At 52.1% G+C, this 13981-nt stretch overlaps 2 protein-coding genes across 2 annotated transcripts; one reads left to right on the plus strand and one right to left on the minus strand.

Annotated features, from left to right (window-relative positions):
• Window positions 1–2946, plus strand: LOC119093665 (transmembrane protein 135). Its single transcript, XM_037216651.1, has one exon. It carries the CDS (start codon window positions 836–838, stop codon window positions 2237–2239), a length of 1404 nt encoding a protein of 467 aa, XP_037072546.1. The 5' UTR covers window positions 1–835; the 3' UTR covers window positions 2240–2946.
• A 5322-nt stretch (window positions 2947–8268) lies between these two features.
• LOC119094145 (uncharacterized) lies at window positions 8269–12304 on the minus strand. Its single transcript, XM_037217220.1, has 4 exons — window positions 12216–12304; window positions 9256–10431; window positions 8763–9120; window positions 8269–8319 (listed from the first exon to the last, which is right to left on the minus strand). The coding sequence occupies exons 2-4, from the start codon at window positions 10353–10355 to the stop codon at window positions 8269–8271; spliced, it is 1509 nt and encodes a 502-aa protein (XP_037073115.1). The 5' UTR covers window positions 10356–10431; window positions 12216–12304.
• Between the last annotated feature and the right edge of the window lie 1677 nt (window positions 12305–13981).

Below are 13981 nucleotides of genomic sequence, written 5' to 3' on the forward strand. Positions count from 1 at the left end.
CTTCTGCAGCATCTGTGACAAGTGATGATCGTATTGGACAATTTGCTGAGTGAGCTGGTGTTGGGTGTTGCGGTTTTACGCTAGTTCTCCAAAACGGTGCTGCCTTGTTGCCCGTTCTTCAAAATCCGATTGGAACTTGTAACCTTGCCTGCAATGGTATATAGGGGCATGCTTGAAAGGAACCAGCGCCCTTTGTGAGGGACGGTGATGGGTGAGATCCCAGAAGAGTTTGACAACGGAGCATTGTAATCTGGCTAGGTACTCGACGTGAGGAAAGCTGATATGGACTGATCGGATATTCGTCTTGACTATCAGCCATCGTCTTGAACTGTCAGAAGCTGTCTGTCATGGCCAAGATGGCAAAATAGTATTTGGTGATAGAGGCAAAGAGCAGAAGTGACAGAATAATTGTCAGCAAGTTTGGCTAGTGCTACATAAGGATCAAGATTGGGAGTGACTTGTGTTTGATAGGTCAAAACCAATGATTTCTGCCTACAGATAACGATTTCACTCCAGTGCACTGAGTGAGTGGGTGGGTCTTCTTGGTCTGCAGGCTTGGAGCTCTTTTTATGAACTGAACTTTGTGCTGTGGACTGCCAAGTTTACTTTACATGTCATTCAGTTGATGTGTTTATCTTTTACATCAGTCAATTATAATACCTATTGAATACCCACCCACCTTGAAGGATAAGGATGCACCAAATTCAAATTTGCACCATTGTCATTCAAGTTGGTATGTAGTGAGAAAAAGAGCCATTTTTGTGGAATTCACTTTGAAGTATTGGGCACATATAAGTTGCATGCTTCCTGACAAGTAAGCTCCACCAATTGCACAATGATTGTGGCCAGTAAGTTGTCAAGCTATCCATGTGGTTGCCATGAAGTGGCCCATGCATGGACATCTTCATGTTTCAAGTCATGGCTTGATGTGGGTGTGCCTGGCATCACAGAAGCTGCAAAGATATACTTGCCCTTGTTTATCATATCAAGGCTGGTGAAATCTAGAAAATGGAATGCAGAAATGGTGTTGAAGATCTTTAAGGAAACTGTGCAGTCATCTGCCTTCCTTGGTGCCAACTGCTACTTTCTTCTATCAAGCTTTTGTACTGTGAGATGGCTGCTACCATTTGTCCCTGTGAGAGAAGGAATTATGTTGGCATGTGTGGTTAGCTCATACATGTCCATTATGATTGAAAGGGAGAGCCGCAGAGATGTATTGACTGTGTACATGATGAATGTGGCATCTGAAACACTGTTCAACTTTCTGCTAGAACAAGGTCTTGTCCCAAACATTCCACATGGACGAAGTTTGCTTGCATCTGTGGCACTAGCAGCAATGATGTACCTGTACAAGCTTGGCAGATCTGAGGCCCTGGTTGGCCAGCTAGCACAGGCACTGCTGGGAACAGCTGAAATATACCCACCAAGAGCTGGCAGTTGCAGAAAAGACCTCACAGCAGGAATGAAACTGTTCAACTACATCAGCAGCATGATCACTGGGAAGCCTCAGATCACCACCCAGAGCAGCCAGAGCAGCGACAGGCCATTGTCCGTTCCTGCCCACCCTGGGCTCTGCCCACACCACGGCGCGTGCCTGCGGTATGCGTGGCGCGGACTGACCGAGTCGCTGCTGCTGGGCGTGGCGGTGCAGGCGGGCGTAACGGGCGGTGGCGCCCTGCTGCGCCTGGCCTCTAGCGGGCGGCGGCCGCTGCTGCCGTCGCCTGTCGTCCTGCTGCCGCTCGGTCTCTGCCTGGGCTCCGTTTCGGGCCTGTTCCGGCTGGCCAGCTGCCTGCTGCGCCGGTGGCGCGGCCGCGACGCCGCCTGGCACGCGGTGCCGGCCGGCCTGCTGGCTGCTGCCGGCCTCCGCTTCTACAACAGCCCGTCGCTCACGCTCTACCTCTTCTGGAAGACAGCCGAGGCGTGGTACGCGCACGGCGCGGCGAGCGGTCGGCTGCCGCGTGCGCCTGGCGCCGTGCCGCTGCTGTACGCGCTTAGCACGGGCGTCGTGCTGAGCGCCGCCGTGCTCGAGCCGCACCAGATCAGCCGCTCATACTGGGCGTTCCTGCGTACGCTGACTGGCGGCCGCGTGGCGCAGATGAACCGGGCGCTGATCGCGCGCCAGTGTGGCACCGACAGCCTCCGGCTGGCTGACGTGCGCGCCTTCCGGCCCACGTTCCGGCCGGAGGACGTGCGTGCCGCCAGTCTGCCCATCCTGCGCGAGCTCGGCCAGCTGGTGTAGGCCACGAGCGGCCGCCTACGGGGCTGGAGAGGTGGGTGCCCTGAGACGGGACCGGGTCGGCGCAATGGCCACGTGATTATTCGATCAGGGGAATAGTGATTAGGAAAAGGGGCTTTGTCTTAGGCGTGCCCGTGCAATACGTCTTCTTCCTGGATGTGCCTTGGCCAGTGGCGCACAGTGCAACGGTTGTTTTACAGAATGTTTTCGACGCTTGGAGACAGTCGTCAGCCTTCCAAAGCCACGCCTTGCCGCACATGACAATGTTAGCGACTCAGAGCAATGGATGGTTTATGCGACCATCGATGCGAAACAAGTGACTGTTTTTGACGGGATGTATTGGTATTCAGTGTACAGGCGCTGTTTGGTTATGGACAGGCGTAGGCTCCATGGGAGATATGCATATTTGGTAGCGACGATAGCATTGTTAGACAGAGAAAGTGATGCCACGTTCGGGTTAGACTCAAGAATGTTTACCTTGTTGAGCCGGGAGCATCCGGTGGTTGTGTGCTGGGACCGGGTCCGGCATGAGAACTAGTTAGAATGCCACGATTTCTCTTGGCAATCCACGTGCGTCAAGGTCATTCAGCATATCGGTGAACGGATGAAGTACTCTAACGCTGTTTGGGCGTGATATTTGTCTAAGAACCATGTGTATTTCTTTGTGGGGAGTCTTGCGTCAATTTGGGTGAAGTAATACAGCAATGAGTAAAAAAGAGATGTCTGTAAAACAGCGCGAAAACATCAACGAAGGGGAACAAAGCAAATGAACCATGAAGTGTTTGGCTTTTGGTCAAACGCTTCAAATGACGCCTGCCACGCGTCACGCGAAGAGTGCGCAGCGGAACTGCAGCCTTTAAACCGTGGATATTTTAATATGTAAGGTTACTGCAAAACCCACGGCCCAGTCGAAACCAGTCCATGTTTGTCTAACCACTCCCGGAGAAATGTTTCGAACACGACATACTTATACGCTCGACACAAATGCCGATGCAAACAGACAAATGCTTTTCTTGTATTGTCAATATCATTAATCGCTACAAAACAGCTCGAAGTTCACATCACCATAGGCTTTGAACAACCCGTAATAATTGCGCTCCGTGCTATCTGGAAATTCAGTTCGCCAAGGAGTAGACATGTGCATAGATCCCAAGGGTGAATCCAGGATCCCATATGGTTCCGTGCTAATGAGATCCCAGGATCTTTATGGGGCTCCAGGTACGTCTACTAAGGGGGCTTGTTCCCCTGTGCGAAGGGGGCATGTTCCATTTGCACTCTTCCTCTAAATGCACTACCAGGGTGAGCAATGCATCCATTGAGTGGGCCTTCGGACGACTGCTGCCGCCGGCTCGGGCTGCTCTCGGCAGACGTTCGCGTCATGTGAAAGCCCGCAGGCGATATAACATGTGAATGGCACCTTTGAGCAACAGTGCCTGATCTACAGTGCATTATGACGCGGCGAACGGATCTACAGGAGACTCGCGAGCCCTTAACGTAGCTGGAGCACATCGATACGAACTGCGGGACCGGAGCATCGTCTGTTGCGTTCCCAGAGCGGCTGACCCATCTTCGTCCGAGCGGTCAGCGAACAAGTCTGTTGGTACGTGTGGTGCGTACGTCCGCCGCGGGCCATATGCTGTATTTTTCAATGTGCGGGTACGTTTTTTGTGTGTTACCTTTGGCCCGAGTGCTCGTTCCGGACATGCGCGCCAGGACGATCAATAGGTGGCGGCCCTTAAAAAACACCGACCTCGTCGAAGTAGGACACGTTCAACCAGTGCAGGATGCACGTTCAATCAGTACAGAGGCACGTTCAACCAGCACAGGGGCACGTTCAAAACAGTACATGGGAAAGTTCAGACAGTGATACAGGCACGGTGTGGGGAGCCCTATCGTTTTGGCGCGTCGACGGCTGGACACTGGGCTTCACCTCTCAAAATGTAAGCCCGGCGGAGGAATCGGCGACCTTTCGACGATTCTGAGATCCCCGGCCCTTTTTCTCTTTTTAGGTGATTTGGAATACGCGTTCTGTAGGTCTTTTGAGATCACGTGCTCGCGCGTAATTCTGACCTGTTATATGGAATCGCCCCGCTGGGAAATACCTGTAGATCAATGCAGAGGGCCATCTAGCCAACAGCTGCCAATAACAATGACAGCATTGCTAATTTACGGAAATCTGATTATTGCCGGTGGAGATATTACTCCCAAAGTTTTTTTCTTTCGTGAGGTCAGTTATTCGTAAGTACAGGCACTTCTCTAGAAAGGAATACACGACATCATGCAAAGGTATACACGACCTCATGCAAAGGTATACACGACCTCATGCAAAGGTGTACACGACCTCATGCAAAGGTATACACGACCTCATGCAAAGGTATACACGACCTCATGCAAAGGTATACACGACCTCATGCAAAGGTATACACGACCTCATGCAAAGGTATACACGACCTCATGCAAAGGTATACACGACCTCATGCATTACACAAGGTCATGCGCGGCTACGTAGCTTCAAAAAACATGCAGGAACTTATTTAAACTGAGTCCGTCACGGCGCCTGTTTTTATACAAGCTGCGCTGCGGGAATATCGTGACTGGCGTTTCGTGTGGGTCAGAAATCCGTCGGATGAGCATGACGATATTGCTGAAAAAAAAAATGAGAAGCCAGTACTGCTAGTTATACGGACGGCAAAAATCAAGTTGAAGGAAACGATGACGATATAACATGGAAATCTCTTCGCGTAACATAATGGTGACCAGTTTGAGGAAGATGCCGCATAAGAGTAAAACAAGCGCGAAAATCAAGAATATTTACTCACGACGTAAAGCAGGGAAACCCCCGCGTAACATACGCTGTTAAGAGGCCCGCAGTCAGGCGGTGTTTGGGGGTTATAGAGCGATGACAAGACATGTAGTTCTCCATAAGGCATTGTGACATTTCATTGGACCACAAAGAAACGGGATGGCTGTGATGGACAGCTGAAGCTGCTCCGTCACTAATTTCCAATATTTCATGATCGTCATTTGTTCGTCACAGCATACAGGCAGTGGGTTAACACCTCTGCTCGCAGGGGGATGTGAGTGAGATGATGATTGTAGGACAAAGCATTATCCGTGGCGGTTATGTATTTTGTGGAGGTCTCCGCCGTATTCTTCTCTTCATCTCTGCACCGGCCTCGCGAAACATTCATTTCTGCCGCGCGAGGATCTGTGCCTTTGCACCATTCGTGATACTGCTTTGCGTCGTCAGCACGAGGCCAAACAAATGTACCCCATTATCGGTCCTACTTTCCATTTTGGAGGCGCCGCACGTCTGAACCACATCAGTGCTAGGCGTTTCCCTGTTCAAATGTTGATAGGTTCAAATGTTTGGCGCCCAATCTTGATCCAAACCCTTCTGTCTCATTCCCGCTTCCCAAGCCGCTATAGCAAAGTCCTTGCGCTGGATGAACCTTCCTCAGGACCTGATTCTTGGAGGTTCTTCCTCACTGGTTTGAGTTCGTTGACGCTTTGTATTTTCTTTTGCTGAATTGGCATGTGACATTACTCACGTCGACGAGAATGCCGACTAAGGAATATCTTACTCATCGTTGGTACTTGAGCCATCTGACGCATGGTCTCTGTACAAAGCGTTACGGGAAAAGTGGACGGATTTAACGTTCACATTTCAGACACTGGCGTTGTAGCGCGTATGATAGATTATTGGAAAGAGCTGCTATTGTTTTAACAGCTCTTTTTTGCTTTTTTGTTATGACGATACAATAACATTTGTTTTTCGGGGGCCGACTGTACCAGTAACATTTGAAAGAGCGTGTCTCACCCTTGGAACATATTTCAAAAACATCCTATAGTGAAAACTGAGGAACAGTTACGTCCAATCATAGCCACTGAGGCACCATTAAGATATAGTAAGGACATTCATTTTAATTATTATAATTAAGCCTACATTACGCCGTTAACGCTTTGTAACAGCACCACACTTCTTTCTCGGCAACTGCAGTCGTCGCGGCCACCGGCGTCACGACCGTTGATGTGAATGGCGTCATTACAAAAGAACGTTCGTGATTGGCACAGCGGACGGCGAGGGTCTGTTACCAAGGCGCGGATTGGTTGCAGTTTGAACCAACGCGTCTCTATGGACCAAGGCACTGTGTACCATGCAATGCTCCCATTTCCAAGGCCAATGTGCGCCTCGAAAAGAGTCGTTATGGTCACTTACATCGGGGATAAATCGAAGCCATGGGATGACGTTTGTCTGAATCCGCGGGATAATAGTTTAATGTCTGCATATGTTGCCTTCAACAGACTGTTTTAAGCTTTTGCATTATAATATTCATATGGCAGGTTATCAGATGGCCCCGACAGGAATGCAGGGTGCTAAACTCAAACATCAAGACCCAATGTGCAGGGTCTCCGGACAATCCAGTGCCGCCGAGGAAGTGAACAGAGGGGTCCCAGAGAAGCTCGTAGGGTCTCCATTCAAATAAGACGTATCAAGACCAATCGTGGAGGGCCCACGTAGGCTCGAGTGTACTCGAGAGGGCTATCAGATGGCCCCCGGCAGGAGCGCAGGGCCATACACCAAAATACCCAATGTGCAAGGCCCCAAACAATCCCGTGTGCTCAAGCAAGTCAACAGATGGAGCCCCGCTAAATGTGTAGGGTTTTCAATATAATTCCTCCATTCCTCCATTCAAATAGAAAGCGCTTAAGACTTAATCTGGTGTACCCCGAGCGACCGATGTGCCCAAGGAAATTAATTGATGGCCGCCCAACAAGCTTGAAGGCCTCTTAGCAAGTGGCAGAGAATTGGAAGCGCCCTAGACTAATGAAAGGGCCCATGAGCATATCGTGAGTGTGTCCATAGGTTAACCGAGACCAACATAAAGGGCGCCTAAGCAACCGAGTATACTCCGACATGTTAACATGTGGGGCTCCAACTATAGCGTACAGAGCCTTTCCAGCGAGTGGAAAGAATCTGTGGAAGGCCCCTGATTGGCAAGAGCACGCTGGCACGCTAGCAGGAACGGCCCAGCAACAGCGCAGCCCCCCCCCCCCCGAGCAAATGCTAAAAATCAGGGGCAAAGTGGAAAGCTGCTTAACGATCAGAACGACTCTGCAAGTGAGCACATAAAGGTCCCTCGGAAACGGCATAAGCCCCCTGGACAGCAAAATGAAGTTTAAAGTTATCGAATAGTTGTTCAATCATGGAAGTTTTGTTTTTGTCCACTCGTGGACTGTTTACTTTCGTTCGCAACTTTTCTTGGTCGCCTGCAAGTCCAAAGATGTCCGATTTTGTTGCGTTTTGTGTTTTAAAAAACTGCACCTGTACGGCCGGCTATGAGCCCCGTCGGGGCGCAAGGGGGGGGGGGGGGGTGGCCCCATCCCCCTCTGGATCCACCCCCGCAAACAGGTGGCGTCCTCCCTTTAAGACCATCCTTTGCGATAAGCCCCGCACGTGGCACAGAACCGCGGGTCTTGGTGGCGCTTTTTATGTTTTGAACTGTCGTTCAAACTTACTGTGAGCTTTGCTACTTGAATTTGTCTTGAAGTAACATTTCTTGTTTGTCAGCACAGCTTTTTTCGAGAAATGCTGAAAAAACTCAGACAGTAAGATGGCTTACACAAAAGTCACGTGGGTCTTGTTTAGTTTTGTACCAGAGCCGCTATTCAAAGACGAAATCCGTACGTTTTTCTGGGAACTTGCGGCATGTAATACAATTTGGATGCCAAGTGATGTGTGCGCTCTTCTATGAATGAAATAAAGTGGACCACAGTGATGAAACTGCGTCTAAAATGGACAATGACAACCGAAAATATCTGGTCACCTTAGTTGGGTAACGTCATATACAACGATGAATCGATAAGGGTTTGAAGTCGATATCATATATTGGGTTCAGGAGCCTTAATGACTTCAAAGCCCGGCGAATGGCCTGTTGTTACGTAGATACTGTATTTGAATTGGTTGCCAATCCCTGGTCGTATAAATCAGTTATCCGCACAGCTAAAACGAAGCTATATTGCGCTGGGAGCTACAGTGAACGCGAGTACAGGCACAGCGTGTCCTGAATGTGCTTCTGCTCCTAACAACCGGTCGGCTGTGACCGGGAATGCTGCCATGCCGTCACCGCGCCTGGCTCTACAGCACTGCTCCTTCCACCCCAGCATCATGTTTCACAGCGCTTCACGTCCACTATTCCTCCAACCAGCTGTCCCCCCTGGCGTCATCCAGGGGATACCAAACATCCCAGTCTCCGAGGTAAGTGTCCAGTATGCGCCGTCCGTTCAGGATGGGGTGACGCCTGACCGAACCTGGCTCGTCCGGCAGGTCATCCCGTGGCACCAGCTCCACCTCCAGACCGCGGCTCTCCAACAGCCGCCGGAATAGGTGGCGCAAGCGAACGAGGAGTGCGCCGCGGATGAACAGCAGTACCTCATTCTCCTCGGTCATGTCGGGCAGTTTGGCGTCCGCCCAGTCGGTCAGCAGTGTCAGCAGCGCGGAGGTCAGGCCGGCGCGCATCCCTGCCAGCGCCGCCGCCAACTGGCGGAGCTCGGCCACGCTGAGGGAGGCCCATAGGTTGATCTCGGGCAGGAAGTAGCAGGGCAGCGAGCCGACCTGCAGTCGTCGCTCGAGGTAGTCCAGGACGGCCAGCAGCGGTTCGAGTGGCGAGTGCGGCGACCAGCGCGCCGCCGGCAACGTCTCCCACAGCCAAAACAAAGCTGTTTTCATGTAGTAGCCTTTCAGCCCGGTGACCGCCTCGCCGAGCAAAGCCTTGCAGAATTTGAGCACGGATAGGCATGTGCGCTGCGTCTGGCTCATGGCGCGGTACGCCATGTACTCATGACGTGAGAAAGAGAGCCGCCACTCGTGCTGCGCGCCCGTGCTGCCGGGGAAGCCGACCGGCACGAGGAAGGCGGGCGCGCGGCAGAGGCATGCCACCAGCGCGGCGCTCGGCTGTCCCGACGGCCGCCGCCTAGCGCGATACTCATCGCACTGCCAGTTCGGATAGCGCACGCACGGCACCAGGTCAAAGTCGCTGCGCACCTGCAGCAAGTCGGCGATGGTCGTGGACACGGCCGGGCCCGAATGTGACGGCGCCGAGTCGGGGGTCAGCGCCGAGCTGAAGCCGTCCACCAGGCGCACCACGCGCTGGCCGGAGAGCAGCAAGCGGCCGGCATGGCGGCAGTCGGGTCGGCGCTGGTGACGCAGCAGCACGAACCCCGGATGTGCAGTGGGCTCCTCACAGACTTCCACGCCCGTCTGTGAACTCTCATCACCAGCGTGACCCGCGACATCGCTACAGTAGTGGTGCGGGACTCCGTCACCGGCTTGACCTGAGACACCGCTACCAGGCTGGTCCGAGACACCGTTACCAGGCTGGTCTGAGACACCGTTACCAGGCTGGTCTGACACACCGTTACCAGGCTGGTCTGGCACCATGCCGGTTGGTCCGGTCTGCGGCAGTACCGTAATAGGTCCCAGCTGGAACATGAGGTCCATATCAGAAACCTTGCTGGAGATGTACACGACGTCGCTGCCCTCGCGAACGCTGCCAGACAGGTAGATCCACTCCACGGCCAATGTGCGCAGATCTGCACATGCGCAGTCCGCCTGGCTCGGCGGCACGGGCAGTGGCAATGGCAGAGCGCCCTTTTTATCTGCGCTGAACTTGCGAGCCACACTTTTCTCGAATCGAGCCACGTTCCCCTGCATGGCGGTATCATCCCTGTGGATGAGGAACACCATGGTGCAGAGGATCGACGTTAAGGTTCCGGAGCTCCTCTGGGCGGGAGAAGCTCCAAGCCAGGTGTCTACCTCCGCGGTGATTCCGCCCAGAATGTCCTCTTCTTCAGGAGTCGGGCCATCCCGCCGGACCACCTCCGACGCCGTGTCGTCGACATCCGCCACCGACGCCGTGTCGTCCGACTCATCATCTTCTGACATCATCTCCATGAACGGGCCACCCTCAGACATCTGCCACTGATCTTTGCCCAGCAATGAGCTGAACATTACCTCAGCTACCGACGCCATCCTATTCTGCTGATCCTCCTCCGACATTGCATCCTCCTGCATGTCTTCCGTCGGCATCCTATCCTTCTGCTGGTCTTCCTCCGACATCTTTCCTCTCGTTGGATTGCAGTTGGCGTGGGGCCGGCGAGGCGTGAATGTCGCTAACCAGAATGCTTCCGCGGTGCTGCTGAAACTGAAAGACAGTGAAGTAACGGGTAGCGAAAAATTCCACCACCGTGTCATTTGCTGCTGGATTAAGAGCACTAGAATCTCGGGAGATGCTCGAACTTTGGGACACCCGCTGCTAAAAGTCGAAGCCACCAGAGTCACGAAAACTATCTCGATTAAGCGGCACGTGGTGCTCGAAACCAACGTAAGTAGTCCTTCAGTGTTTCCCAGCGCAAAGTAAGGAATGAGTCATGCAATGACATGGCAACTGCCCGCAATGTGAGACAATTGCTGCTGAAAGTCACGACAAATGAAAGCAAATAACACGCACCCACCACGTGGGACTTCCTCTCCTACCCCCAGCTCTTATTGACTCACGACCCGAGCTTGGCCCACTGCGGTGACGCCATGCATACAGGCCAATGAAGAACGCCTTTAGTTCAAAATAAAGGCGCGAGTAGAATCAGCTGATCCAACCCCATGGAGACATAACGCGCAAGAACCACGCACTTGAATATTATTCAGATAACAGCTGGTAGCAAGTGATCTGCAGCTAAAAACAGTGTAATCAATCACGCTTTTCACATGAGATCGAGATGACCTGTTTGCCGGACATAGGAGATCGCCAACAGGGCATCGACCGTTGCTATGCGCCGCTGTGTCAGCGCCAACGACTTACTTGTAAACAAGCGCACTTGCTTCGCCTATCGGCCGAGTAGGGAAGGAGGTTGGGACATGACGTCATAGGTAAGGAATGGGCTTACCTCGAAAGTACGGAATTGGCTTCCATTCGTTTACGAAGGGCGGGGCTCTGAGCATCGCTATCGTTAGTGACAACAGCTGCACGTGCTATACGGCGCCTGCCGCCGCACGACAAAACCGGTAGAGCCATGAAAGTCGCCCGCAATCAGCGGCGTCGGACTGTGGAGGCGGGGGTCACTAGTCACGGCAAATTCTCGCGCTGAGTGAGACCAGATGCTGACAGCCAGGTACACTCTAGCCATCATCGATAGTTATTGGGTTTGAAGGGCGCGCCTACGGCAGCCATCATCGATAGACACCTGCACACCGTAGATAACGTCTGTCGCTGAAAGCCAAAGCCCCTACAGCCTTGGCAGCTGGTGCCAATGCGCGACGTCTCATGCTAGGAGTGAGGGTTGTTGGAATCGCAATAACTGATGCCACATTGTGATTGTCGAGTTCTCTTGCCACCTACTATCTTCGCTCCGAGTGTCATCTGCCATGAGATAATGCAAGCCGATTTTCCAAAGATACCACAGCTATTCGCACAGCATGACATCAACTGCTGATGAGCAGGGGTGATCGAGGAATTCCGTCGTAATGGATTGGAATTGCTATACGAAATGTGCCACTTCTGGTGCGGAACACCAAGGCCACTAGAGTTACGGTAGTTACCCGCGTTGTGATATTCGCTACTGGAAGTCACGGTCATAAGAGTTGCCTCTGTGCAGTGCGTGACGACTGCTGCTAGCAGAGAGAATCGCTCGAATTATGGGAGCTAACCGCAATGTAGCATAAGCTGTAAAAAGCCCCTGCTACCACGATCGCAACAGTGCTCCTTGCTGTAAAACAAAAACCGCGGGAAATCAATGTCACTGGGGGCGGTGGTTCCATCGTTGGACGAACTGTGCAGTTCTATAACGCTGAACGTGAGAAGGCGCGATCACCGACTGGATGGATTTACTGAAATTGCCGAGACGGGATCGTCGCAAGCGACACGGTAGAAAGGCCCAACTTTACAGCAGCAGAGCTCTGCTCTGATGACCCCGTCCCTCTCACCTCGCCGCCACTTGGGAGGGGTGTCTAGGGAGGCTGATAACCGCACGGGCGTCGGGATCCGCTCCGTTGGGCCCCCGACCTTGGGCCAATCAGCCGGCACCGTCCGGCGCGCAAGCAGATGGGCGCGGGCTGGCTGTTAGTTCGCGGAACGGCCACTGCAGGCGCCACCATCGGGCGGGAACTCCCGGTGTGCGCATGTGGCCTCATTCGCCCTGTCGTCAGCATGAATTGTTAGCTGGAATGCGTGACGGCATGCATGCTGACGGGGGTTCAATGTATGGGCTGACGGGAGAATTTTATCGCAACGTCCATTTTCCCTTTACCTTTCAATTTCTTCAGACCACACACTAACTATAGCACACCGCCGACCATGACACACTAGTACACTACCTACGAAGTGATATTTGGAAGTATGGCTCCTGCTCTGGTATCACCACTATCTATCCCACCCGTAAGTTGAGTGCTTCCCGCCATTCCCACCTCATTTAAATTTCTTCCCCTCTCATTTCTAGTGGTGACTCAATTTTTTCATGGCAGTTCAATTCCATTCTTATCTATCCCTCGCCGCATCCCCCTCCCCCTTCCACAAACAAGTTGGAGATAAGTGCATCCACCCACCTAACGTACTCGCAAGCACTACAGCGTATAGACGCTGAAACTCCCGGCCCGCGGTTTCGCAACGTAACGTTAATTTGTTCAAGTCAAGAACATAGAAACAACTAAAACTGTACCTACTTCCTAAATGTTTCATTCCAATTCCACTAGAGAACGCAAAGGTCATGTTCTTGATAATGTAGACAGGCTTGGAATGCAAACCACTAAAATTGTCAGGTTTGGGGCTACGTCATGCATATGAATTATTTTGAGACGTACTAACTGACCAACGATTGGTTTACTTGCCCTCTCATACCCAGTGATAACATAAGAAATTCGCAGCTTTCGCCGAACAGTGCATAATGATTGCAACTGCAGTATGTGACATAAATCCTTTTATCCATATAAATCTGAGTGAGATTACACTACAGCCATACAACGACATCAATTGGCGATACACCTCAAATTGTACACTCATGCTTTTCGATGGTCAGAAATCATCCAGCTGTGCTGGCTTTTACCCAACGATGTATGCCACCCCGATGTACCTATAACGAAAAAATAGCTTTCATCCCATGGCTTGACAGTAAATGGGTTATTAGCGGCAATAATGGCAAATCCAGAGTGGGAGTTGGGGGGAAACGGAGTCATGCCCCTCCCGAAGGGTCCCATGGTCGGCCGAACAGATGCAGTCTAACACAAAACGCAACAGAATTTGACATATTTGTGCTTCCGAGTGACCAAGGACAGTCACGAGCGACAGCGAAAGGTCCACGACAAAAATATGTATTCACTGATTGAGTGTGGTGCATGAGAGACCTTAAGGCTCATTTCTCTGTCCAGAGGCCCAACGCTTCTCCCGCGGGCGCTCTATGTTCACTTGCAGAGTCAATACGATTGACAAGAAGTCTTCTACGCTGCCCTTGCTTTTTACATTTGGTAGGAGGCTCCGCACTATTGCCGGGACCCTTTTTGTTAGCATGCTGAGGCACTCTTGGAGAAAGGCCAGGAGAGTGGGGCCAAGGGTCCTCTACGGATTCTTCCCATTCGTTCGGAAGACTCTGCACGTTATGAACGGGGGTCCCACATGTTAACCTGCCGGTATGTTCTCAGTTCCTCAGGGTCCTTTTGTGATGGTCTCGGTTAACTTACTGACACACTCGCGTTAGGCT

This window comes from Pollicipes pollicipes, unplaced genomic scaffold (assembly GCF_011947565.3).
Source record: "Pollicipes pollicipes isolate AB1234 unplaced genomic scaffold, Ppol_2.1 Scaffold_4002;HRSCAF=4701_pilon_pilon_pilon, whole genome shotgun sequence".
NCBI lineage: Eukaryota > Metazoa > Arthropoda > Thecostraca > Pollicipedomorpha > Pollicipedidae > Pollicipes > Pollicipes pollicipes.

Coding starts and splice junctions, on each gene's coding strand:
- LOC119093665 (XM_037216651.1), top strand. CDS start 836: ATGATTGTGGCCAGTAAGTTGTCAAGCTATCCATGTGGTTGCCATGAA.
- LOC119094145 (XM_037217220.1), bottom strand. CDS start 10,355: ATGTCGGAGGAAGACCAGCAGAAGGATAGGATGCCGACGGAAGACATG. Junction 9,121..9,255: donor AGCGACTTTGACCTGGTGCC/GTGCGTGCGCTA, acceptor CTTCCCCGGCAG/CACGGGCGCGCAGCACGAGT. Junction 8,320..8,762: donor GCCAGTTGGCGGCGGCGCTG/GCAGGGATGCGC, acceptor ACCGGTTGTTAG/GAGCAGAAGCACATTCAGGA.